General features: G+C 40.8%; 1 protein-coding gene across 4 annotated transcripts in view; it reads left to right on the forward strand.

Annotated features, from left to right (window-relative positions):
• Positions 1 to 25,273, forward strand: part of LOC105513066 (cytochrome P450 3A43) — a 39,891-nt gene extending 14,618 nt beyond the window's left edge. For 2 of the 4 annotated variants that reach the window (XM_011943848.1, XM_011943849.1), the window contains 10 exons: positions 2,312 to 2,411; positions 5,974 to 6,087; positions 6,655 to 6,743; positions 8,034 to 8,182; positions 14,454 to 14,581; positions 15,723 to 15,789; positions 18,688 to 18,848; positions 20,790 to 21,016; positions 22,709 to 22,871; positions 25,075 to 25,273. In XM_011943848.1, coding sequence (XP_011799238.1) covers positions 2,312 to 2,411; positions 5,974 to 6,087; positions 6,655 to 6,743; positions 8,034 to 8,182; positions 14,454 to 14,581; positions 15,723 to 15,789; positions 18,688 to 18,848; positions 20,790 to 21,016; positions 22,709 to 22,871; positions 25,075 to 25,170 — 1,294 coding nt within the window. In that variant the 3' untranslated portion in view covers positions 25,171 to 25,273. The remainder of the gene's footprint in view (positions 1 to 2,311; positions 2,412 to 5,973; positions 6,088 to 6,654; positions 6,744 to 8,033; positions 8,183 to 14,453; positions 14,582 to 15,722; positions 15,790 to 18,687; positions 18,849 to 20,789; positions 21,017 to 22,708; positions 22,872 to 25,074) is intronic. The other 2 variants (XM_011943850.1, XM_011943851.1) reach the window with 2 other exon arrangements.
• Positions 25,274 to 25,777: the final 504 nt, after the last annotated feature.

Consider the following 25,777-nt stretch of genomic DNA (forward strand, 5'->3'; position numbering starts at 1 on the left):
TAAAAGAAGACAGTATTTTAAAAAATAATAAGGAAGAGGATTACATAACTGTTTGTTTTATTTTATTATTTTATTTTGAGATGGAGTCTCACTGTATTGGCCAGGCTGGAGTGCAGTGGTGCAATCTCGGCTCACTGCAAGCTCTGCCTCCCGGGTTCATGCCATTCTCCTGCCTCAGCCTCCCAAGTACCTGGGACTACAGGCACCTGCCACCACTCCCAGCTAATTTTTTGTATTTTTAGCAGAGACAGGGTTTCACCATGTTAGCCAGGATGATCTCAATCTCCTGACCTCCTGATCCATCCGCCTTGGCCTCCCAAGGTGCTGGGATTACAAGTGTGAACCACCACACCCTACACATTTTTGTTAATTGAGATGGAGTCTCACTCTGTTACTCAGGTTGGTGCAGTGGCACCGTCTTGGCTCATTGTAGCCTCTGCCTCCTGAGCTCCAGTGATCCTCCCACCTCAGCCTCCCAATTTTGACACATTTTAATGTGGCCTTACCAGAACTTCCCTTGTCTGAATCTAGGGAAGAGTAGAAAAGGATCCAACACATTCTCTGAGGTTTTCTTTGCATAACAAGGCCACCTTCCCAGCCTCTCTCTCTCTCTCTCTATGTGCTATTAGAATAAGTACTTCATTAGAAATTCTAATTGTCAATGACAAAATAGTGGGAGTCTTTGAATTAAGACTTCTAAATTTAAAATTTTGATGACCTTTTATTCTAAACAATTAAAAGATCAAATTTTTTAAAGGACGCATAAAATGGTCATGTCTATGCTTAAAAGTTATCTTGACTAAATTAATAGCAAAAATATGACCAAACTCACTATGCCAAAATGAAAAGTTATGGTTGGAAACTGAGTCATGCAATACTGCCTTCCTTTAGTTCAAATCATATAGCTGTAATTTCACAATGCCGTGTCATAACCTCATACAAAAGCCAGATTCCCAAAATGATATCTCCCCAGATGGCCTCCCTCATAAGTTTCTCACAAGGACATCCCTTATGAGTCCTGAAATCTTTTAGGATACATATCCTCCTTCCCCACCATGAACCAGCCCTTAAAACCAAGTTCTGTTGAATCTCACTTACCCTGACAATGTCAATTTCCAGTTTATCTCGGTAGGCACAGGACAAGGACAAGACCAGGAAATTATCCCTCCACCTAATCAGAGTTAAATGCGTAATTGACTTTGCCTCTATCCTCTCTTTTCACATGTTTGCATTATCTTATTTAAAACGAAGATTTCCTTGTCACAATACAAATGTATAACTGACTTTTTCCTCTATGCCCTCTTTTCACAAGCAAAATGCAGATTTGCTGAGCACTTCTCAGAGCCTTGCAAGAATGTGACCATTTGCCTCACTACCTACACACTCTCCCTCTTCTCTCTCCTGCTTGCTCTTTCTCCTTTAAATTCTGAAGTTCCCAAAACCCTCTTTAGATAAAGCACAGGTCACAGAACCTCCTGTGGCTGGTGTTCTTCCCAGATGTATTCTCAAACTTTGGCTAAAGGAAACTATTAATCAAGACTCCTGTCTCTGTCACTTTTTGGTTAACAAGAAGATAAAAGAAGACAGTATTTTAAAAAATAATAAGGAAGAGGATTACATAACTGTTTGTTTTATTTTATTATTTTATTTTGAGATGGAGTCTCACTGTGTTGGCCAGGCTGGAGTGCAGTGGTGCAATCTCGGCTCACTGTAACCTCCACCTCCCAGGTTCAAGTGATTCTCCTGCCCCGGCTTCCCAAGTAGCTGAGATTACAGGCATGAGCCACCATGCCCAGTTTATTTCTGTATTTTTAGTAGAGACCAGGTTTCACCATGTTGGCCAGGCTTGTCTCGAACTCCTGACCTCAAGTGATCCACCCACCTTGGCCTCCCCAAAGTGCTGGAATTACAAGTGTGAGCCACTGCACCCAGCCTATAATGAAATACTTTAAACACACAAGAGATTATGGAGAATGGTATAGGGAATGTCCAACTATATACCACCTGGACATAACAAATGCTTCTGTCATTTCTAACCATGATCTCTTTGAAGAGCTCTTTTGTCTTTCAATGTCTCTTTCCTGTTTGAGCCACATCACCTTTCAATGTATGAAGACTTAAGTGGCTTCTGTGGTGAGAATGTTACTCTGTGTCATACCCTAATTGACCTTGGAGCTAGCTCTGCTGTGTATTGCACAACTACAAGTATGGATGATGGAATGTCAGGATCAAAATCTAGATTCCTTGGTGTGGTTCCAGCTGCAGAATCAGACATGTGAGGTTTAGTCAGCTCTGTTTTCCCCCCACACAGGCTGTATGAGGGACAGCAGCCCATGCTGGTCATCATGGATCCCGACATGATCAAAACAGTGCTAGTGAAAGAATGTTACTCTGTCTTCACAAACCGGATGGTAGGCCTATATTTTCAAATGTATTAATCAAATTTTTTATTTTTTAATAATTATATATTCATGGAAACTTGCCCGAAAAATGTACAGGAAAGTGCTTTGTGCTTCCTCCTGTTTCCCCCAATGGTGATGTCTTATTTAACTATAGATACAGTGTATTTCTGTCACTCTAGTAACAGAAAATTGACATTCTACACAATCCACAGAGCTTGTTCAGAGTTCCTGCTTTAGGTGCCCTCATTTGTGTGGGTGTATATGCGTGTGTGTGTAGCATTATGTGAATGTACCCATGTATATAATTGCATGACTATCAGCAATATATACAGATCTGTTCTATCACCAGCAGGCTCTCTGCTGATATTCTCCTGTTGTTACAATGTGTAGCTTGTTTTTTCCTCTTCGCAGGGTCTATAGTAGAGAAAACTTTTTTTTTATTTCGAGGAGGCCAATTTATCCATTTTTCTTTTATAGATTGCGCTTTTATTGTAAATTATTCTCCTAGTACACTTTGTCGCTGGTGTTTTTTCTAAAAGTTATATGGTTCAAGGCAGGGCAAGGTGGCTCACGCCTATAATCCCAGCACTTTGGGAGGCCGAAGTGGACGGATCACGAGGTCAGGAGATCAAGACCATCCTAGCCAACATGGCGAAAACTTGTCTCCACTAATAATACAAAAATCAGCCAGGTGTGGTGGTGGGCACCTGTAGTCCCAGCTACTTGGGAGGCTGAGGCAGCAGAATCACTTGAACCCAGGAGGCAGAGGTTGCGGTGAGCCAAGATTGCGCCACTGCACTCCAGCCTGGCAACAGAGCAAGACTCAGTCTCAAAAAAAAAAAAAGGTTACATGATTTAATGCTTTACATTTAAGTTTATGATACGTTGTGTTAATTTTTTGCATAAGATATAAAGTTTAGATCATAGTTCATTTTCTGTGGCCTGTGGCTGTGCAATTTTTCCAACACCATTTTTGGAAAGGTTACTTGCCCTCTATGGGGTTACTTTTTCACAATTGTCAAAAATCAGTTGAGCATATTTCTGTGCATCTCTTTTTTTACTTTTTTTCTTTTTTTTAAATTGAGACAGAGTCTCGCTCTGTCACCCAGACTGAAGTGCAGTGGCGCGATCTCAGCTCACTGCAACCTCTGCCTCCTGGGTTCAAGTGATTCTTGTGCCTCAGCCTCCCAAGTAGCCGGGATCACAGCCGGGCACCATCATGCCTGGCTAATTTTTGTATTTTAGTAGAGACGGGGTTTTGCCATGTTGGCCAGATGGGTCTCAAACTCCTGGCCTCAAGTGATTCGCCCACCTGGGCCTCCCAAAGTGCTGGGATTACAGACGTGAGCCACCGCACCTAACCTAAGCATCTACTTCTCATTAACTATTTTGTCCCATTGATCACTGTGTTTATTCCTCCACCAGTACCACATTGTGGTGACAATAGTAGCTGTATAGTAACCTTTTTTTTTTTTCTTTGAGACGGAGTCTCACTCAGTCACCCAGGCTGGAGTGCAGTGGGTGATCTTGGCTCACTGCAAGCTCTACCTCCTGGGTTTACGCCATTCTCCTGCCTCAGCCTCCCGAGTAGCTGGGACTACAGGCGCCCACCGCCACGCCCGGCTAATTTTTTGCATTTTTAGTAGAGATGGGGTTTCACCATGTTAGCCAGGATGGTCTCGATTTCCTGACCTTGTGATCGCCCGCCTCGGCCTCCTAAAGTGCTGGGATTACAGGCGTGAGCCACCTCACCCGGCCTGTACAGTAACTCTTAACATCATGTAGAGGGATTCCTCACATTTTATTTATTGTTTCAGAATTGTTTTAGTTCTTCTTGTTCTTTTTTCTTTTCTTTTTTTTTTAAGACAAGGTCTCCCTCTGTCACCCAGGCTGGAGTGCAGTGGTGTAATCTTGGCTCACTACAGCCTCTGCCTCCCGGGTTCAAGTGATTCTCCTGCCTCAGTCCCCCAAGTAGCTGGGATTACAGGCGTGTGGCACCACGCCCAGCTAATTTTGGGTACTTTTAGTAGAGATGGGGTTTCGCCATGTTGGCCAGGCTGGTCTCGAACTCCTGACCGCAGGTGATCCGCCTGCCTCGGCCTCCCAAAGTGCGGGGACTACAGACATGAGCCACCATGCCTGGCCCCTTTTCCTTTCCATGCAAATTCAGAACAAGCTTGTCAATGTCTACAAACAAATCTGCTGAGATTTTGATAAGTATTGAATTAAACCTACAGGTCCGTTTAGGGAAAATCTGTATCTTTACTACGCTGAGTCTTTCAAAACATGAACATAGTATCCCTCTCCATTTCTTTAGGTTTTCTTTTATTCCCTTCATCAACATTTTGTAATTTCTAGCATAGAGATCCTGTACATGTTTTGTTAGATTCACACCTGAAGTATTTCATTTTCACTGACATGTAAACAATTTTTTTACTGTATTTTCAGATAGTCATTGTTATTGCGTAGAAATAACAATGCGTGAAAAAAACAATTGCATGATTGATTTTTGCATGTTGATCTTGTGTTCTACACCCTTGCTGAACTCACCTTTTAGCTCTAGAAGTCTTTTTGCATATTCCTAGAGAGGTTCTACATTGACCTTTATGTCACCTGAAAATAGAGGCCCTTCTATTTCTTCCTGTCCAATCTGTATGCCTTTAATTTTTTCTTGTCTATTGCACTGACACATCCAATATGATGTTGAATAAGAATGGCGAGAATGGATATTTCGTATTGTTTCTGATCTTGGAGAAAAGCATTCATTTTTTCACCATTAAGTGTGATTAAGCTGAGGGGTTTTTTGTATATTTTTTTCCTTGTTTTCCAGAATATCAAATTGAGGGTATTTCTCTTTCTTCCTAGTTTGCCGAGTTTTATCATAAATAAGCATTGAAATTCTCCATTTTAAAATACAGTTTGGGAAGATGGAAGAATATTTCAAGTTATTGGACGGATAGGCCTGTCCCAAGTTGGGAAATAGCATTATTTTCCTTATTTTTCCTCTAATCCTGGGAGGGGAAATAAAAGAAAGGGACTTTTCATGTAATTGCATTGTTTCTTCAAAGTACATTCTTAGTCTTTTACTTATTACTAATTTTTTTTCAAAAGTCACTAAATCAAACCACTCCTCTGTCAAGTTTCTCATGCTATAGATGTATTAAAGACAGAGATGCTCTGAGGCAATGTGCAATCTGCCAACCTGCCTCTCTGTCACCAATCCCTTTCTGCTTTGCACAACCCTGGAGGAGAGGCTAGGTCTTGTTCCCATCTATTCTACTGGAAGAACTGGTTCTCTTCCATGTGGAAACCATGCATTTAAGAGGAGACTGGGATATAGTGACTAGAAACCACACCACTTGCCTCAGTTCCACCATCCCCCTTCCATATGCTTACAGGAGGCTACACATTCAAGATAAATCTTTATTGAGCATCTAGTTATAGGGCCTGCCACCCAGTAGACAGTTACTAAGTATTTGTTCAATTCATGATGTCTGTTTAACACATTTTCTACAACCATGGAGATCTCTAAAACTTACGAAGGACAAAATGCTTCTGCTTTGAACTCTAGCCTTTAGGTCCAATGGGATTTATGAAAAGTGCCCTAAGTTTTGCTGAAGATGAAGAATGGAAGAGAATACGAACACTGCTATCTCCAGCTTTCACCAGTGTAAAATTCAAGGAAGTAAGAAAATAAGGTGACTTATAATTAGAAACTTAAAGGATGAATCTGGAGACAGGTAGTGAGTATCATCATAGTTCCTCTCTAATGGGTAGTCCACGGAGTTTGAGTTTTCTAAAAAGGGTCTTTTCAACTGGGCATGTAATCCCATGCCTGTAATCCCAGCACTTTGGGAGGCCGAGGTGGGTGGATCACCTGAGGTCAGGAGATTGAGACCAGCCTGGCCAACATGGTGAAACCCCATCTCTACTAAAAATACAAAAATTAGCCAGGCATGGTGGCGGATGCCTGTAATCCCAGCTGCTCAGGAGGCTGAGGCAGAAGAATTGCTTGAACCTGGAGGCGGAGGTTGCAGTGAGCCAAGATCGTGCCATTGCACTCCAGCCTGAGCAACAAGAGCGAAACTCTGTCTCAAAAAAAATGAAGGGCGGGGGGCAGTGTTTTCTATTTATGTCCTAGAGGACATGGTCAGTCATTACAAAATATCATTGACTCTTCCATGCTGGGCAAAGCCATGTCCTTCTGAGACTCGAGTCTGCATAGTTAACTCTGGGTGGTGTTGTGTTTTAGATGGTCCCCATCATTTCCCAGTGTGGAGATATGTTGGTGAGAAGCCTGAGGCAGGAAGCAGAGAACAGCAAGCCCACCAACTTGAAAGAGTAAGTAGCACAGTCTTGAGGTTCTGAGCTGTCATGAGCCCCTCCAGCTGCCTGCAGTGGAGCTGATATTCCCACCGTTGCGTTACTCCAGTGGCCGGACAAAAGCAGAACTGTGGTGTTGCAGCTCCAATAGGCCACCCACGATGGTGTTGCTCACAAAAGAAAGCTAGGAAGCTGAGAAAAAAGGATCTTGTCCCCTGTGCACAGGAGCCAGGAATAACTTACCTGTTACATTGTCCCCTTGGATATTCCAAAAGAATAATACATTGTGTAGAAAGAAAAAATAAAAACCTGATTGTACTAAAGTTTTGAGCATAGACGTTATGGAGTGGTGGGAGGGGTACGTGTTTGAGCTGTTGGCTGGCAGTGACTGGGGCAGGAAAGTTACAATGAAGAAATTGGAATAACTTTAATCCCTTCATTATTTTGCTGAGGATACCACCAAAATGTGAACTATCAAACCTTCCCACCACTTCTGATTTCTCCAATCTTAAATTTTAAAAGACTCTGTAAAGGCTATAGGTAGGGCAATGCTATTATTGTTTATTGTCTGAACTGGAATATAATTTAAATTATATTGGAACAACACGTGTAAACTCAGCCTGTCCTGGGCAGACTGGGGACACGTGGCCACTCGGCTATGGGATACCCCGATCAACTTTGGAGTGATCTATTACTCCTTTAATCAATATCACTCTTAGTTCTTACTTTTACAAAAACAATCTGCCCTCAGAGCAACGTCAGATCCCAGGAGCCAGGGAAGAGTAGGTGTTTCAGGAGCCTTATCAGGGAGTGTAGCAGAGACATGATGTTCATAGCAAGTCTGAACAGGGTGTGGCTGTTCTGTAAAGTGCTGAAGAGACATCAGCTCTGGGCGTAGACTCTGGGGTCTGGCAATGTCAAATTTATTGATTGGCCGAGAAAGAGTTAATGATTTTATTCTTGTCCTGCAGAAGCACAGTGTTGACGCACCTTTTACCATCCACACTCAACACAGACAACTGTAATTGTCTGATTATTGGGTCTGTGTCTCCCTGTGACTGAGATCCTTGAGCTCAGAGGTGGGTCTAACTCACCTCAGTGTCTCCATCACTCCCAGGACAGGGCCAGCTGCATCACTGGTACCCAATAAATGCCTCCTGAGTATGATGGAAGATGATGCAGCAGGTTGTTGTGAATGTGTGTGGGTTTTCACCTGTCTTGCTCTGACATAGCACTTCTTGCCGTGTGTATAGCAGAAGGAAGGTAAAGAGGTGCTGGTTTTAACTTTCCATGTCTTACTCTACTCAGTTTCTTTGGGGCCTACACCATGGATGTAATCACTGGCACATTGTTTGGAGTGAACTTGGATTCCCTCAACAACCCACAAGATCCCTTTCTGAAAAATATGAAGAAGCTTTTAAAATTGGATTTTTTGGATCCCTTTTTACTCTCAATATGTATGTGGACTTTTATGTTATTTCTCTCTCTCTCATCTAATTTTTAAAAACAGCTTTATTGAAAACAAAATTCACATACCATATAATTCACCTACTTAAAATGTATAATTCAATGGTTTTTGATACATTTAAAGATATGCACAACCATCACCATTGTTAACTTCTGAACATTTTTGCAAACTTCTGAACATTTTTTGTAAACTCAGAAGCCACACACCATTTAACCATCATCCCCTTCCAATCTTCCTCACCTTTTCTTTTCTTTTCTTTTTTTTTTTTTTTTTGGACAGAGTCTCGCTCTGTCACCAGGCTGAAATGCAGTGGTGCGATCTGGGCTCACTGCAACCTCCACGTCCTGGGTGCAAGTGATTCTTCTGCCTCAGCCTCCTGAGTAGCTGGGATTGCAGGTGCACGCCACCACGCCCGGCTAATTTTCATATTTTTAGTAGAGACAGGGTTTTGCCATGCTGGTCAGGCTGGTCTTTAACTCCTAACCTCATGATCTGCCCGCCTCAGCCTCCCAAAGTGCTGGGATTACAGGTGTGAGCCACTGCGCCTGGCCTTTTTTTTTTTTTTTTTTTTAAGGGAGTCTCGCTCTGTCGCCAGGCTAGAGTTCGTGGCATGATCTTGGCTCACTGCAACCTCCGCCTTCCACGTTCAAACAATTTTTGTGCCTCAGCCTCCCAAGTAGCTGGGACTACAGGCATGTGCCACCACATCAACTAATTTTTGTATTTTTAGTACAGACGGGATTTCTCCATGCTGGCCAGGATGGTCTCGATCTCTTGACCTCATGATCTGCCTGCTTCAGTCTCCCAAAGTGCTGGAATTACAGGCGTGAGCCACGGTGCCCTGCCTTCCTCACCTTTTTTATGTTGCCCAGGCTGGTCTTGAACTCCTGGCCTCAAGCCATCTTTCTGCCTTGGCCTCCCAAAGTTCTGGGATTACAGGAGTGAGCAACTGCACGCAGCCCCAAAACCCCCCTCAGCTTTAAGCAACCACTAATCTACTTTCTGTCTCTAGATTTGCCTCATCTAGGACATATCATATAAATTGACTCATATAATATGTGGTCTTTGTGACTGACTTCTTTCATTTAGCATTACATTTTCAAAGTTAATTCATGTTAAAACATGGATCAGTGCTTCATTTCTTTTTATGACCGAATAATATTCCATTGTATAGATATGCTGCATTTTGCTTATCCGTTCATAGTTGGCGGACATTTGCATTGTTTCTACCTTTCAACTATTGTGCATAGTGCTGCTGTGAATAATTGTTTACAAATTTATATTTGAATACTTGATTTTTCTTCTTTTAGGTATATATTCAGCAGTGGAATTGGTGGGTTTTATAGCAGTAATTCTATGTTTCACTTGTTAAGGAGTTTCTAAACTGTTTCCCACAACAGCTGCACCATTTTACCAGGAATGTATAAGCATTCTAATTTCTCTACATTCTTGCCAGCACTTGGTTTTCTCGTTTCTTTTAATTATAGACACCCTACTACATGTGAACTGGTCTCATTGTGATTTTGATTTACTTTTCTCTAATGACTAATGAAATTGAGCAACATTGGCCATCTTTATATCTTATTTAGATAAATGTCTGTTCAAGTCTTTTGCCCATATACAGCTGAATTCTTTTTGTTAATTTGTAAGAGTTCTTTACATATTCTACATACAACTTCCTTCTCAGGCATATATTTGCAAAATTGTTCTCCCATTCTATACATGTCTTTTTAGTTTCTTGGTATTGTTCTTTGAACTTTATCTTCTTTGAACTGTATCTTCTTTGAACTTCTTTGAACTTTAATTTTGATGATGCACCACTTGTATATTTTTCTTTTATTGCTTATCCTGTAGGTATCAAATCTAAGAATCTATTGCCAGTTGTGAGGTCATGGATTTGTCCCCTTGGTTTTCTTTTAAGGGTTGTATAGTTTTAGCTCTTCTGTTTAGGTCTTTGATGCATCTTGAGTTTCATTTTACATGCAGTGTGACGTGAGGGCCTGGCTTTATTCTTACACTTGGCTATACCGTTGTCCCAGCACCATTTGTTGAAAAGATGATTTTGTCCCCATTCAATGATCATGACACCTTCCTCAAAGTTCAGTGGACCAGAGACGTGTGGATTTCTTTTGGACTGTAAATTCTATTCTGTTGAACTATACTTCTATCTTTACGCCAGTATCACATTGTCCTGGTTATTACAGCTTTGTGGTAAGTTTTGAAATTGGGAAGTATGAGTCCTGCAACTTGATTCTTTTTCAACATTGTTCTGGCTACCCTGCATCCCTTACAATTCCAAATCAATTTTAAAATCAACTTGTCAATTTCTACAAAGAATCTAGCTAAGATGCTGATAATACATTAAATCTGCAGATCCATTTGAGAAGTATTGCCATTTTGACTTTTTTAAGTTTTCTGATCTGTGAACATGGGGTGGTGGTTCCTTTTATTTAGATACTCTTTCATTCATTCATTTATTTATTTATTTATATTTATATATATATATTTTTTTTCGAGAAGGAGTCTCGCTCTGTCGCCCAGGCTGGAGTGCAGTGGCGCGATCTCGGCTCACTGCAAGCTCTGCCTCCCGGGTTCATGCCATTCTCCTGCTTAGCCTCCTGAGTAGCTGGGATTATGGGTGTCCACCACCACGGCCGGCTAATTTTTTGTATTTTTAGTAGAGACGGGGTTTCACTATGTTAGCCAGGATGGTCTCGATCTCCTGACCTCATGATCCACCCACCTCGGCCTCCCAAAGTGCTGGGATTACAGGCGTAAGCCACCACGCCCGGCCTCTTTCATTTATTTCAACAGTGTTTTGTATTTTTCAGAGTCTAGGTTTTGCACTTTTGTTAATGTTATTCCTAAAAAGTGTATCACTAATATTTTGATGCTATGGTAACAATTTTTTAATTCCACTTTTGGATTGTATATTGTAATGTACAGAAATACAGTTTATTTCTGTATACGGACCTTGTATCTTCAAATATTTCTGAACACATTTATTAGTTTTAATAGGTAAATGGAAGTACTGAGAGAGGTATCCTTGTCTCATTCATGATCTTAGGGGGAAAGGTATTAAGTATGGTTAGCTATGGGTTTCATAGATGCCCTTTATCAGGTGGAAGAATTCTCTTCTGTTTTTAGTTGTTGAGTGTTTTTATCACAAACGGCTTTTGGATTTTTGTCAAATGCTTTTACCGAACATACTGAGACCACTGTGTGTTTTCATTGAATTCACATGGTGTATTACACAATCTTGTTTTCCTGGGGTAAACCCCTCTTGGTTATGGTATATAATTATTTTTATATGTTGCTAGATTGATCCAGTTTGCTAGTATTTTGTCAAGGATTTGTGCATTTATATTTACAAGATCTGTTAGTCTGTAGTTTCTTTATCCTGTGATGTATTTGTCCAGTTTTAATATGATGGTAATACTGGCCTTATAGAATGAATTTGGAAATGTTTCCTCATTTCCTAGTTTTTGAAAGTGTTTGTAGAATGGGTATTAATTCTCCTTTAAATATTAGGTAAAATTCATTATTGGAACTATCTGGCCTGGCCTTTTCTTTGTGGGTAGTTTTGATTACTGATTCAATCCGTTTACAAGTTATAGATCTATTCGGATTGTCTGTTTCTTTCCAACTCAGTTTCTGTAGTATGTGTCTTTCAAATAATTTGTCCATTTTACCTGTTATCTAATTTATACAATTGTTCTAATAATAGAATTGTTAAGAGAATATCTTTATACTACTTTTTATTTTTCTTAAATGTCAGTAGTAATTATTTCCCCTCTTTTACTTCTGAGACTAGTAAACTGAGTCATCTCTTTTTATTTCTTCATCAGTGTAGTTAAAGATTTGCCAATTCTGATGATATTTTCTCTTTTGTGGTAACATCTGAGCTTTTTTTTGAGATGGAATTTTGCTCTTGTTGCTCAGGCTGGAGTGCAATGGCACAATCTTGGCTCACTGCAACCTCCACCTCCTGGGGTCAAGCGATTCTCCTGCCTCAGCCTCCCGAGTAACTAGGACTACAGGCATGCACTACTATGCCCGGCTACTTTTTGTATTTTTAGTAAAGACAGGGTTTTTACTGTTGGTCAAGCTGGTCTCGAATTCCTGACCTCAGGTGATCCAACTGCCTCAGCCTCCCAAAGTGCTAGGATTATAGGCATGAGCCACTGCACCCGGCCTTGAGCTTTATTTTTGAAGCTAATTTTTTATTCTTAACCTTTGTGGATACATAGTCGGTGTATATATTTATGGGGTACATGAGATGATTTCGATACAGACATAAAATGTGAAATATGAGCATTATGAAGAATGGGGAATCCATCCCCTCAAGCATTTATCCCTTGAACTGCAAACATTCCAGTTGCACTCTAAGTGATTTTAAAATGTAGTTATTATTGACTATAGTCACTCTGTTGTGCTATCAAATCATAGGTGTTATTCATTCTTTCTAACTATTTTTTGTAGCCTTTTATTATCCTTACCTCCCCCACCCCCACTACCCTTCTCAGACTCTGGTCACCATCCTTCTACTCTCTATGTCCATGAGTTTTGAGTTTTGATTTTTTTTTTTTTTTGAGACGGAGTCTCAAAAAAATTGCATGATCTAGGCTCACTGCAACCTCTGCCTCCTGGATTTAAGCAATCCTCCTGCCTCACCCTCCTGAGTAGCTGGGATTATGGGTGTCCACCACCCCGCCCAGCTAATTTTTGCATTTTTAGTAGGGACGGAGTTTCGCCATGTCGGCCAGGCTGGTCTAATTCCTCACCTCAGGTGATCTGCCCACCTCGGCCTCCCAAAGTGCTAGGATTACAGGCTTGAGCCACCATGCCCGGCTGATGATATTTTCACGAAACCAATTTTTGGTTTCATTGTTTTTCTTTATTGCTTTTAAATCTCTACTTCATTAGGTTACACTTCAGTTTTTATTAATTTCTCCCTTTCTGCTGGCTTTAGTTTTAGTTTACTCTTCATTTTTCAGTGTGTTATGGTATACATTTAGGTTATTGATTTGAGATTATGTGACATTCACAGCTATAAATTTCCCTCTGAACATGCTTTGGCTACATCCCATACGCTTTGGCATATCATGGCTTCATTTTTCTTCATCTCAAAACAATTTCTAATTGTCCTTTTGCTTTCTACTTCAGCTCATTGGTTACTTAAAAGTATATTGTGGCCGGGCGCGGTGGCTCAAGCCTGTAATCCCAGCACTTTGGGAGGCCGAGACGGGCGGATCACGAGATCAGGAAACTGAGACCATCCTGGCTAACACGGTGAAACCCCGTCTCTACTAAAAAAAAATACAAAAAACTAGCCGGGCGAGGTGGTGGGCGCCTGTAGTCCCAGCTACTGGGGAGGCTGAGGCAGGAGAATGGCATGAACCCGGGAGGCGGAGCTTGCAGTAAGCTGAGATCCGGCCACTGCACTCCAGCCTGGGCGACAGAGCGAGACTCCGTCTCAAAAAATATATATATATTGTTTAATTTCCACATATGTGTGAGTTTTCCAATTCTCTTTTCTCTCTCTCTCTCTCTCTTTTTTTTTTTTTTCTTTTTTTTTGAGAGAGACAGTTTCATTCTGTCACTCAGGCTAGAGTACAGTGGTGCAATCTCAGCTCACTGCAACTTCTGCCTCCCCAGTTCAAGCGAGTCTCATGCCTGAGTCCTGAGTAGCTGGGACTACAGGCACATGCCACCACACCCGGCTAAGTTTTGTATCATTAGTAGAGATGGGGTTTCGCCATGTTGGTCAGGCTGGTCTCGATCTCCTCACCTCAAGCAATCTGCCTGCCTCAGCCTCCCAAAGGGCAATTCTCTTTCTCTTGTTGATTTCTAGTTTCGTTCCATGGTAGTTGAAGGACATTTGCCATATTGTTTCTATCCTGACTACTATTTCATGGAAAAACATGATTAATTAAAGCAGCAGGCTATGATCTGGGCTATCCAAAGAGACTCTAGTCCAGTATATAAAGGCTAAGAAGTCAGGGAATTTAATTCTGTTCCTTTGGTCACTCTGAAGATGCAGAAGGGACCACTGATCTCACTGCTATAGTGGAGGCCGCCATGTGTGGATCTGCTCTTGCTCAGCCATTGGCCTGGAAGAGGGGCAAAGGTCATACAGGAAATGGATCCTGGTTGAGAACCCTGAAGTCTATAGGTAGAGAAAATTGTAATTGCTGTAGGTAAATTTCACATTTTTCACGATGATTTATTTTTTCTTTTTCTTTTTAATTTTCCTATAGCACTCTTTCCATTTCTTACCCCAGTTTTTGAAGTCCTAAATATCGGTTTGTTTCCAAAAGATGTTACCCGTTTTTTAAAAAATTCCATTGAAAGGATGAAAGAAAGTCGCCTCAAAGATAAACAAAAGGTAAAATCTGGTGGTGGTGACATGAGAATGTTCATTTTTTTATTATGTTTTTGGGCTGTTTACGTATGATCTGTGCACTTATCTGTGTTTTTTAAAGGCAGATAGAGAAGTTTAGAGCAAGAGGGTTTTTAAATTTTGCTGGGAATAAAGAACGTGAAGCTTGGGGAAGAAAGAGAATGAGTGAAACAGCATTTGGAATTTAATAATAGGCAAGACTTCAGTATATTATGGCATAAATAATGTAGAGATAGAAGCTTTACTGCTTCTCTTCCTTTCAGTAAATTGTCAATAAATTTGACTGTATAAAATTGTCAATAAATTTGACTGTATAAAATTGCCAATAAATCTGACTGGATAAAAATGACTGCATAAAATTATTTTACGGGTATTACAATTGCCTCAGTTCTTAGATTAGTAAGGAATCGTTTCAAGTCCAAGCCTGCTATTTTTACACTTTCTTCAGCAGAAGTCCCTACCAGGCTACCTGCTGAAGTAAGTGTATGCTAAATTTCAGTCCTGTCATAGCCTGGACTGGGCAGGGGTCTTCTCTGGGCATTGTGGGTGCAAGCTGACTGACCCAACTTTGCCTTCATGAGCCCTGGAGACCAGCCCGATGATGATGCCTCAAAGTCAGGAATGCAGGACTGGGTCCCCTAGGTGACACTGAACATTGTATAGAGTTCTAGGAGTGGGGAGTATTTGAAGATGCATTCAAAACAGCTCCCCTGGGATTATCCTGAGATTAATCTATTTGTCCATTGGTTAAGAATAAAGGCAGGAGAACAAATAGGATTGAAATTCAGGACTTCTTCCTGTTCAAGAAATTATGACTAGAGAATGAGCTGACAACTCTTTGGCCAGGAAGCTGTGTCCAAAGGTCAGAGAAGCTGGGGATCAGGGAGGGCAAAGACAAAAAAGCAGATAGACATGACAAATGGATTTCTCTCAAGGAAACATGCTGCTCTCCAAGGTTTTAGATGAGTGATTTTATTCTAAACATTGGTGACTCAGGCAACACCCATTACACTTCTGAACTTAAAGGCAGCATATTCTCAGGAGGGGTGCTTAGGACTGGAATCCTGATTCACTTCTGACATCACAAGTGACTTTCTGTCATTAAAATTTCTCTTTTTGCTTCCAGCACCGAGTAGATTTCTTTCAACAGATGATTGACTCCCAGAATTCCAAAGAAACAAAGTCCCATAAAGGTAACCAAGGACTATATCCGGGGGCTATTGATGGGGACAGTTGGAGAGAAGGCACTGTTCTGAAAATGTGCAGAAAGTTTTCCAGGAAAATGAGAATTTCTTCGACATTCCAGAAAGGCACACATTTGGATGTTATAAACAATAGCTGGAGGCACTTTCTAGAAGCACACAGGCATAGCCGCATCCCAGGCTTGAAGGGCAACCCTGAACAAGTGTGGCATGCCTGGAGGTCGGTCTGTGATCTGTGGATCACCCGCATCAGATCAAATGCCAGTTCTCAGCCTCCTCCAGATCCACTTACTCAGAACCTCTGCTTGGAAACGTACATCTAACATCCAATCAGGAGACACACTGTCCAAATAAGGGTGATTTTAACTGGAAACACTTGGTGAAAGTGTGTTCACCAGGTTAATCTACTGACGGGTTTTATTTTTCCCCTATCTAATGAAAAGTAACTGCGGGAAAACCTCTAAGACTGTGTAGTGCCCTTTTCCTCTTCAATTTTTCACCTACTAGCTTCACCACCCATGGACGGTTTTGACTGAAACCATCATTACTATGATGGTTGCAAAATAATGACCATGATCGACTTCAAGCCACCAAGGTTTGACAACCATATGACATAATTGTGAATATTAACAACTAATTCTAAAGAGCAAGAAATGAAGGTGGGGCATGGTGACTTACGTCTGTAATCTCAGCACTTTGGGAGGCCGAGGCAGGTGGATCACCTGAGGTCAGGAGTTCAAGACCAGCCTGGCCAACAAGGCAAAACTCTGTCTCTACTAAAAATACAAAAACTAACTGGGTGTGGTGGCACACGCCTGTAATCCCAGCTATTTGGGAGGCTGAGGTGGGAGAATCGCTTGAAGCAGGGAGGCAGAGGTTGCAGTGAGCCGAGATCACACCACTGCACTCCAGCCTGGGCAACAGAGTGAGACTCTGTCTCAAAAATAATACTAAATAAATAAAATAAGTAAAAAATAAAGAGCAGGAAATAGTTAACTCAAACACACCATTGTAAATATATCTATGTCTTCATCTACTTGTCTATCTATGTGTCATGTATCATCTGTCCATCTGTCCCAACACAACTTTGTGTGAAAAGGGAAACAGTCTATCGTTTCATTGCTCGATACAGACATCACTAGATACATGTGGCTATCAAGTTCTGAACATGTAGCTGCTGCCACTGAAGAACAATTTTTAAACATATCTAATTTTAATTAATTAAATTTAAGTAGCCACCTGAGGCTAGTGCCGATCCTACTGGGTAGCAGATCTACACTTTGAGATTATGATTTCATTTCAATTCTGTGTCCTGGTGTTCATGCCAACTGAATAAGATAATTGGAAAGTTGAATTTACCCACAACATCATCACGAAAATTATCACCAGTAAATCACAACTCTGTAGACCTTTCTCACACTCATCTTGTATTGTTTTCAGTTATGAAATACATGGTTGGAGTGGGCACCGTATTTATTTTAGTACCCTAGGTCTCTAAAGGTCTTAATCCAGTCCTGATCAAACAGACCAATTGCTGACTGTGCTAAGCTTTTCTCGAAAGAAATATCAAGAGGGAGGCCAACCTGCCGTCATAAATGCTGTTCGGTGAACATGAAGTGGAGCAGAGAGAATCGGGCCAGGATGGAATGGGCACTATGAATTCCACTCACTGGACCCTACTGTTTTTATATTTCATGTTGACCAATGCCCATCTATAAATGCATTCTTCCTGCTGTGTTATTATTATTATTATTATTTGAGATGGAGTCTCACTTTGTGGCCCGGGCTAGAGTGAAGTGGCCTGATCTTGGCTCACTGCAACCTCTGCCTCCTGGGTTCAAGCAATTCTCCTGCCTCAGCCTCCCGGGTAGCTGGAACTACAGGTGCCCACCACCACACCCAGTTGTGGGTTTTTTTTGTATTTTTAGTAGAGGTGGGGTTTCACCATGTTGGCCAGGTCTCAAACTCCTGACCTCAAATGATCCTCCTGTCTCAACCTCCCAAAGTGCTGGGATTAAAGGTTTGCCCCACTGTGCCCAGCCTCCTGCTGTTTTAATAAAACCATTCACTGGACTACAGTCAATCACCTCACTTCTAGATTTTTGTCTTTGTAGCTTTGATATATCCAGAGATCATCCATTTTTAAGACTAGTGCCCTAGGAACTCTATTACTTGATGTCACTCAAAGGTGTAATCCATGCTTCTCAAGCCTTGCTGGGTACACAAATTACCACACCTCATGAAAGTTCAGATTTTGATTCTGCAGTTTGAGGGTAGGGTTTGAGATTTTGCATTTCTAATAAGCTCCCAGCTGCTGCTGGTGCTGCTGGTCCGTGGACCACACTTTGAGTGGTAAGAGGTGATCCGTAGCCCAATCTTCTTCCCTTGGGTTCCCTCAAACATGCTTAGAGAAAAGATCCTTTATATTTCCCTAAAATCAAACCTTAGCATTGTAAACTCTCTCATTGTTTGTCAAGCTATATGGTAGCTAGAGTAATTTAAACCTTCCCTGGGGAGAATGTTACTCCATGTTTACTTACAGATAAAGTACTTTTATGATTATCCAAGGGATATCCCCATAACACTGAGTTTGTTAGACAGAAATGCTGTCTCTGAAAGTTATCCAGCTGTGCAACTGTTGGGGACGATATCATTTGGAGTGGATGGCCCATAATCACGTAGACCCTGGAAAAAACTGGATTAAAATGATTTTGCCTTGTTCTAGCTCTGTAGGATACACATCAGAGTGAAACCACCCCCAGTGTGACTGAATTTGCTTTTCTATTGTTGCCCCTAGAGATTTGGGAGCTTCACTGGGATTTCGCTTCCTCTAAACTGTGATGATCTACATTGGCTGCTTTTCCTAAAATGTCTTTCCTCTCCTTTCAGCTCTGTCTGATCTGGAGCTTGTGGCCCAGTCAATTATCATTATTTTTGCTGCCTATGACACAACTAGCACCACTCTCCCCTTCATTATGTATGAACTGGCCACTCACCCTGATGTCCAGCAGAAACTGCAGGAGGAGATTGACGCAGTTTTGCCCAATAAGGTGAGTGGACGATCCCTGGAGAAGGAGGGAAGAAGTGAAGCCTCAGCAAAATCCCTCCTCACCATTTGCCAGGATAATTTTTTCAAAAAGTGTAAGCATCAGTCCTTTCATATACACTACACATAAAGGCTCTAAAGAGGAAGAACAAAGGGAGAAACATAAGTAGTGGATGCTTCTTGCAGAAGTGTAAGATCTTTGTAAAACAGTGCTGATCCTGCTGCATCCATTATCTGTCACCAACATAACACCAAGTAAAAAATATCCAGAAACCTCAATGGCATCTAAAAACAACCATTCATTGCTCACAAGTCTGGATAGTGAGTTCTGCTGATATTGGCTGGACTCACTCTGTTCTAGCTGTTGGTCTGATGGAGCCTGGCGCTGGGTGCGCTGGGCAGGCTGATTTAGCTCGGCCTCACACCTCTCTCATGCTCCAGTCAAGTAGCTAATGGTGAAGAAGCCAAGCTAGGAACCAGGGTGCCTGACGCCTGGGCCGAACTCTTACCCTCTACAATATTACCTTCCAAATATAACACCAAATGCTAGTCACATATTACCCACACTGTTTTCAGAATTCTGTCAGAATTGGAATTCTTTGTGGTGTAATGAGACCTGGCCTTGGGGCTGGCCCTGGTTTGGCAGTGAGGTGAACACAAAGGAATGTTCATCTATGCTCACAGTCCAGGCCTAAAGGAACAAGTGGGAGACTGTTTGAGAAAGAGAGGATGGAACTGCATGGAGGATTCCTATCCTGTTTATAACTCTCAATAGTACTGAAATTCTGTGCCCTCTCCAGTTATAAAGTTCTTTTGTCAGCCGGGCGCGGTGGTTCACGCCTGTAATCCCAGCACTTTGGGAGACCAAGGCGGGCAGGTCACAAGGTCAGGAGATCAAGACCATCCTGGCTAACACAGTGAAACCCCATCTCTACTAAAAAAGACGAAAAAATTAGCCAGGTGTGGTGGCAGGCGCCTGTAGTCCCAGCTACGCGGGAGGCTGAGGCAGGAGAATGGTGTGAACCCAGGAGGCAGAGCTTGCAGTGAGCCGAGATTGCACCACTGCACTCCAGCTTGAGCAACAGAGGGAGACTCTGTCTCAAAAAAAAAAAAAAATTCTTTTGTCATATTTGGGTTACAAAGGAACTAGTTTATTCCCAAACTATTTATAAAGTTTTTATATAACACAGCGTTACTCTCCACATTTTTTTTTTTTTTTTTTTTTGGATGGAGTCTTGCTTCATCACCCAGGGTGTAGAGCAGTACGGTGATCTCGGCTCACTGCAACCTTCGCCTCCAGGGTTCAAGTGATTCTCGTGCCTCAGCCACCCAAGTAACTGGGATTACAGGCTTGTGCTACTATGCCCGGCTAATTTTTATATTTTTAGTAGACACAGGGTTTCGCCATGTTGGCCAGGCTGGTCTCAAACTCCTGACCTCAAGTGATCCACCCACCATGCCTCCCAAAGTGTTGGAATTACAGGCATGAGTCACTATGCCCAGTCTAAACAGGACTTTTCAATTTTAAATGATTGTATGAAATAGAGGATTTGCTTTTTTACATTTTCTCTTTCCTTGGTATAGATGCATAGCCTCTCTTTGGAAAGGTGACACTGCCTTTGGCATATTTTAGGTGATTCAAATGGCCATCGTCTAATAGTCATGCTTGTTCACCCAAGAAAGAAAACACATGAAATGGTAACATCAAGGATTTCAGTCTCTGTGTCGGGGATTGTGCCAAATTCATAACTCCTCCACACATCTCAATGGGCCATTGAGCACATTGCTGGGTATGGACAGTTATTAAAATAATTTATACATGCAACAATCTTTTACCAGTACGAGTTATTCTCTGGAGCTCCTAACACTTCAATAGTACTGCATGGACTAAGTTGAAAGTTAATTCCAAATCTCAATTTATCCAAATCTGTTTCTCTCTTCCCAGGCACCTGTCACCTACGATGCCCTGGTACAGATGGAGTACCTTGACATAGTGGTGAATGAAACGCTCAGATTATTCCCAGTTGTTAGTAGAGTTACAAGGGTCTGCAAAAAAGATATTGAAATCAATGGGGTGTTCATTCCCAAAGGGTTAGCAGTGATGGTTCCAATCTACGCTCTTCACCATGACCCAAAGTACTGGACAGAGCCTGAGAAGTTCTGCCCTGAAAGGTACAAGGCCCCTGGGAAGGGAGCCCTCCCTCAACCAGCCTGGTGCAAGTATATTCTGCCTCTCTCGATGCACATAGCAATCATTTGAATATGTGCTTTTTTATTTTGGAAGTTTTTTATTACAAAACGATAACTGTCAAACTTTACAAACCATGGATTAGGAAACACCTTATAACAACCCTCATTAACTATGTAATGCATGTCTTATAGGCATTTTTCTATGCATACAGACATTTTTAAAAACTAGTACACTATCACATTTTATTTGAGTTTGAACTGCTGCTTACTTCATTTCAAAGTAAACCATAACCTATCTACTATCTTATGTTACTACATATTTATGTATGCATAAGCTGTAATTCATTTGACCATAACGTTATTTTGAGTATATAAGCTTGTTATTCATTTCAGTTTTTCTTTGCTGTGCCCTTTAGCTCTCTGAATTTAGTACTATGTTTAGGACATGTTTCCACATTCCTTTTTTTTCAACATTGCTTGCTGTTTTGCGTAATGTAATTGTAAAAGCGCAGGCTGAGGTCCTGAGACATCCTCATCCATGGTGGTTTAAGCCACTTCATTGAGGACAGAGGGAAGCAGAGGTTCCTCTGGTCCTGTCTGTGTCTGCAGTCCTGTGCCGGCTCCCTTATACTCTCAGTTGTTGGTGACTCTTCCAAAGCAAAGTCACCTGCTTTCTAGACTTCTCAGAAGTTCCTCCTTGGAAGTGTTGGGCATGATCTTCCGGGAATTCAGAGCCAAGGTTAGGCTTTGGGCACAGTTTGTAATCTGGAAATAGTTGATATTTTGGAAAGGAAAATTTGGAATGAACTTTGTAGGGCACTGGTTGGTGAGGCCTGGGATCTAGACTTTTACTGGCCCCTAACTATAAACTTCCCAAAGGCAGGGACCTTGTCTTGTTAGGCATGCTGTCCCTACTGCTGGCACAGACTCTGTACATAATACTTGTTGGAAGAGCAAATCAGAATTGACCAAGTTCTCTGTTTTCTGGAGTAGAGGACTGTGTTTCCTCCATCTCGGCGCTTCCGCCTCCTGTGGCTGCACCAACACAAAATCAGAGACCACTCATTGCACTTCTCTTTGCATCATTCAGTCACCAAACAGATAGTAAGTGGTTACCGTGTGTCAGGAACTGGACCAGGCAGTGAGAAATCCATATACTAAAAAAAAGTCACAACAGTGTGAAGAATGTTTGACATACACATAACTATCATCTATAGACACCAAGCTATAGAATAGTATTAATGCATCCCCATGTGTCCATCACCTGTCTCAACAGTCAATACTGCATGTCAGCTGCCCTGTCCACACACCATCACAATCCTCTCTGTGACTACAATGCTATCTTGAAGCAATAACGTGTAAATATTTCAGAATTTTCTCTAAAATATAAGTACTCTTTCAAAAACACATAACCACAAGAGCATTATCACTTTCCTCCATCAAAATTTTTTCACAATATAATCAAATATTGAGAAATCAAATTTGAATAAACATGGGTTTAACCTTCAAAAAATGTATAGCCGGCCAGGTGCAGTGGCTAACACCTGTAATCCCAGCACTTTGGGAGGCTGAAGCAGGCCTCGCCTCCCAAAAGCCACCATGCCCGGCCTAATGTGTAGTTTTAATCGTTTTTATGTTTCATTAACTTGTTTTTGTCTACTACTGTGAAACTAGGTTCAGTAAGAAGAACAAGGACAGCATAGATCCTTACAGGTACATACCTTTTGGAGCTGGGCCCCGAAACTGCATTGGCATGAGGTTTGCTCTCACAAACATAAAGCTAGCTGTCATTAAAGCACTTCAGAACTTCTCCTTCGAAACTTGTGAAGAAACTCAGGTCAGTAAACTTTCTTGTAAATAATGTTTATTGGGAGGTTTTTAAACTGAGAAGTCTATGTATTTTTTAAAATTATTGTTCACCTTTTAATAATTTTCTCTGTGGGACAAAGAATCTAATTGGAGCTATCTATAATCCTTAAAGATGAATCTCTTCTGGAGTTCAAAATCTGTGACTTTATAAAGACAGAACTATAAAGATCATCTAATGTCAATATAGATTAGCATGGTATAATTATGTTCAGTCTCTGTGAACTTGAGCAAATTTTAAATTCAGTTGCATGTCAACTGTAAAGATAAGGAAGTGTTTTGCACAATCATGAAGTGCAATGATTACTTTGTCAGGACTTTTGAATGGTGCTTCCCTCCACTGGAACTTGCAGAAGCCTTCTCATGACAGTGTTTCTCAACCACTAACTGTACATTGGAATCACTGGGGAGCTTCAAAAATTCGTGTTGCCTGGATCATCTCACAAATTCTAAACTAATTTGCCCAGAGTTGTGGCTTTAAAAGCTCTCCCATTGGTTCTCACTTGAAGCCAATGTTGAGAATCACTAATTTAACGCATTTCTGCCAGATAGAAAAGATGCTCATAGTCCAAGGCCATTGTGACCATTTGACCTTATCTTCCAGGAGTGCTGCTTCCCTGCTTCATACAAGCTGTGCATCTTTTCACCCCAATAATAGCTCTATGAATGTTCTTCTTTTCCTTCTCATTTTGTTCTTATCCTACAAGTCCTACATCAATTCCCCAAGCCACTCTAAGAAACCTTCCCCATCGAGTACAGGGCCAATTATCCTTCTGCTTTGTTACAGTTTATTGCAGGCTGTTATCAACTAATTTTATACTTTTCATTAAACCAACCAGTTTTATTCTGTAAGTCTTTTCTCTGTTCTAAGAATTTCTCCTCTCTGCCCCATTTATGTTGTTTTGTTTTAATTCTTTCATAAAAGTCCAATAGCGTCTTGCAGGGGACATTATCCATTGCAGGCATTCTATACATGTTTAAGGAGTGATCTGCAGTTGATTTGGAGTTCTTGGATACAAGTTTTAAGCTATTTAATTTTTAAATTTAACATGTGACATTTTTATATTTGAGTGTTTGTGTCTATCTGCAGGAAAAACATATTCATGCCATTTGAAATGTAAAAATAATGAGTCATATTAATAGAAAGATATGGAATCCTTTCTCTGAAAAACTTAATGAATACTTGTCATTGATTTATATCAAGCAAGGCCCTATAAGTCTTATTTCTAAGACTTATGCATTTACTATGCAACTCCTATTCTAAAGTAGGCTTTGTGCATGGGAAAGAAGAAGAATAGACAGTGTTTCAATCTTATTTGTGGCTTTAGGGAAGCTGTGTATCCATCCTCTAAGTGTGTACAGACAGAGGCTCAGCTCTGAATAAAAGCGGGTCTCTGGCACACGTGGGATGGGGTGATACTCCCTGGCAAGTTCCCAAGCACCTACTAGCTGGCACTTTTCAATTTCCATGACAATTTCCCTGCCCTTCACTTAACTGAGATCAGAACATTTCTCTGCTGGCTGCTCCCCTGACACTGAAGAAGTGACTTGGTGAGAATGAGGGCTCAAAGTATTAGTCAAAACACTATAGGCCTTGAGAAGCTTCCCATTTGCATTTCCTTTGGAAATCAAGAGAAGATGTAAAAAACAAAAGCATAATGCTTCTTGAAGGTCTCTTCCCATCATTACACTGGATGGGTTCAGTTGGAAGAAGTTAATGAATTCCTTATAAGTTGAAGACTGTCCATTTAATTGAAATATATAACACCTACTGAGGATTATCTTGCAAGTTTCATCATACACAAAATTAACTTTATATGACTTTTCTAAAATAGTTTAACATAATGCCTAATAATCTGGATTTGATTTTTGAAAATATCTCTTTGCTTAAAATTTAAATAAAAAGGAACAGAAGCCAGCATGAACAATCTCAAGCCTGGCACAGAATAGATACTCAATAAACATTTTGTTAAATGATGAATGGTAAATGCTTTCACTATCCAGTCTTCACAGAGCTCACTGAACAAGTACAAAGAAACCAACATGTATGGTGCTGAAAGTAGTTTTTTAAAATCATTGCAAAGCATTACCCTTGATGTCATCTTTTTTACTTTGCTTCTATCTTTTCTTCATTTGCTTCATTGTTTCCCAATATTCTTGTTTAATTTTTGCAGATCCCACTGAAATTAAACAATCTACCAATTCTTCAACCAGAAAAACCTATTGTTTTAAAAGTGCACTTAAGAGATGGGATTACAAGTGGACCCTGACTTTCCCTAAGGACTTCCACTTTGTTCAAGAAAGCTGCATCCCAGAACACCAGACCCTTCAAATTGTTTTGTGAATAAAACTCAGAAATGAAGATGAGCTTAACCTAATATACTGGGTGAATAATTAGAAATTATCTACACTCATTGAGCTCTCATTGTCTGTGTAGAGTATTACACATTGCATACTATGAAGGAGGTGACAAATCAGTGCCAAATAAGTACAGTCACCTTCTCTAGTTCTCATAAGACTATCTCCTCGCCACCTACAGTTAGTACCCTCAGGTCCTCCTGAGCTCTGATCAATAAACTTTTCTCTACAAGTTTACCAACAATTTTTAATGAAAAGGAAAATTATAGTTGTGATTATTGTAGTGACATTTATATTACATGTTCTATTTGTGATATTCTATAATAAGTATTATATTGAGAAAGTCAATAAACACCTCTTTACAAAACTGTTATCTGATGTCTTCCTGCATATTAAGGATGAATCTACAGAATTAGATCAATGAGATCAACAACTAAATATTTTTGGTCGTTATAATCGCTGATTCTATGGGCCCTTTTACAGAACTCTAACTTGATTATTAATCTAGGTGTGAGTTAA

Source organism: Colobus angolensis, unplaced genomic scaffold (assembly GCF_000951035.1).
Source record: "Colobus angolensis palliatus isolate OR3802 unplaced genomic scaffold, Cang.pa_1.0 Scaffold222, whole genome shotgun sequence".
Classification (NCBI taxonomy): domain Eukaryota; kingdom Metazoa; phylum Chordata; class Mammalia; order Primates; family Cercopithecidae; genus Colobus; species Colobus angolensis.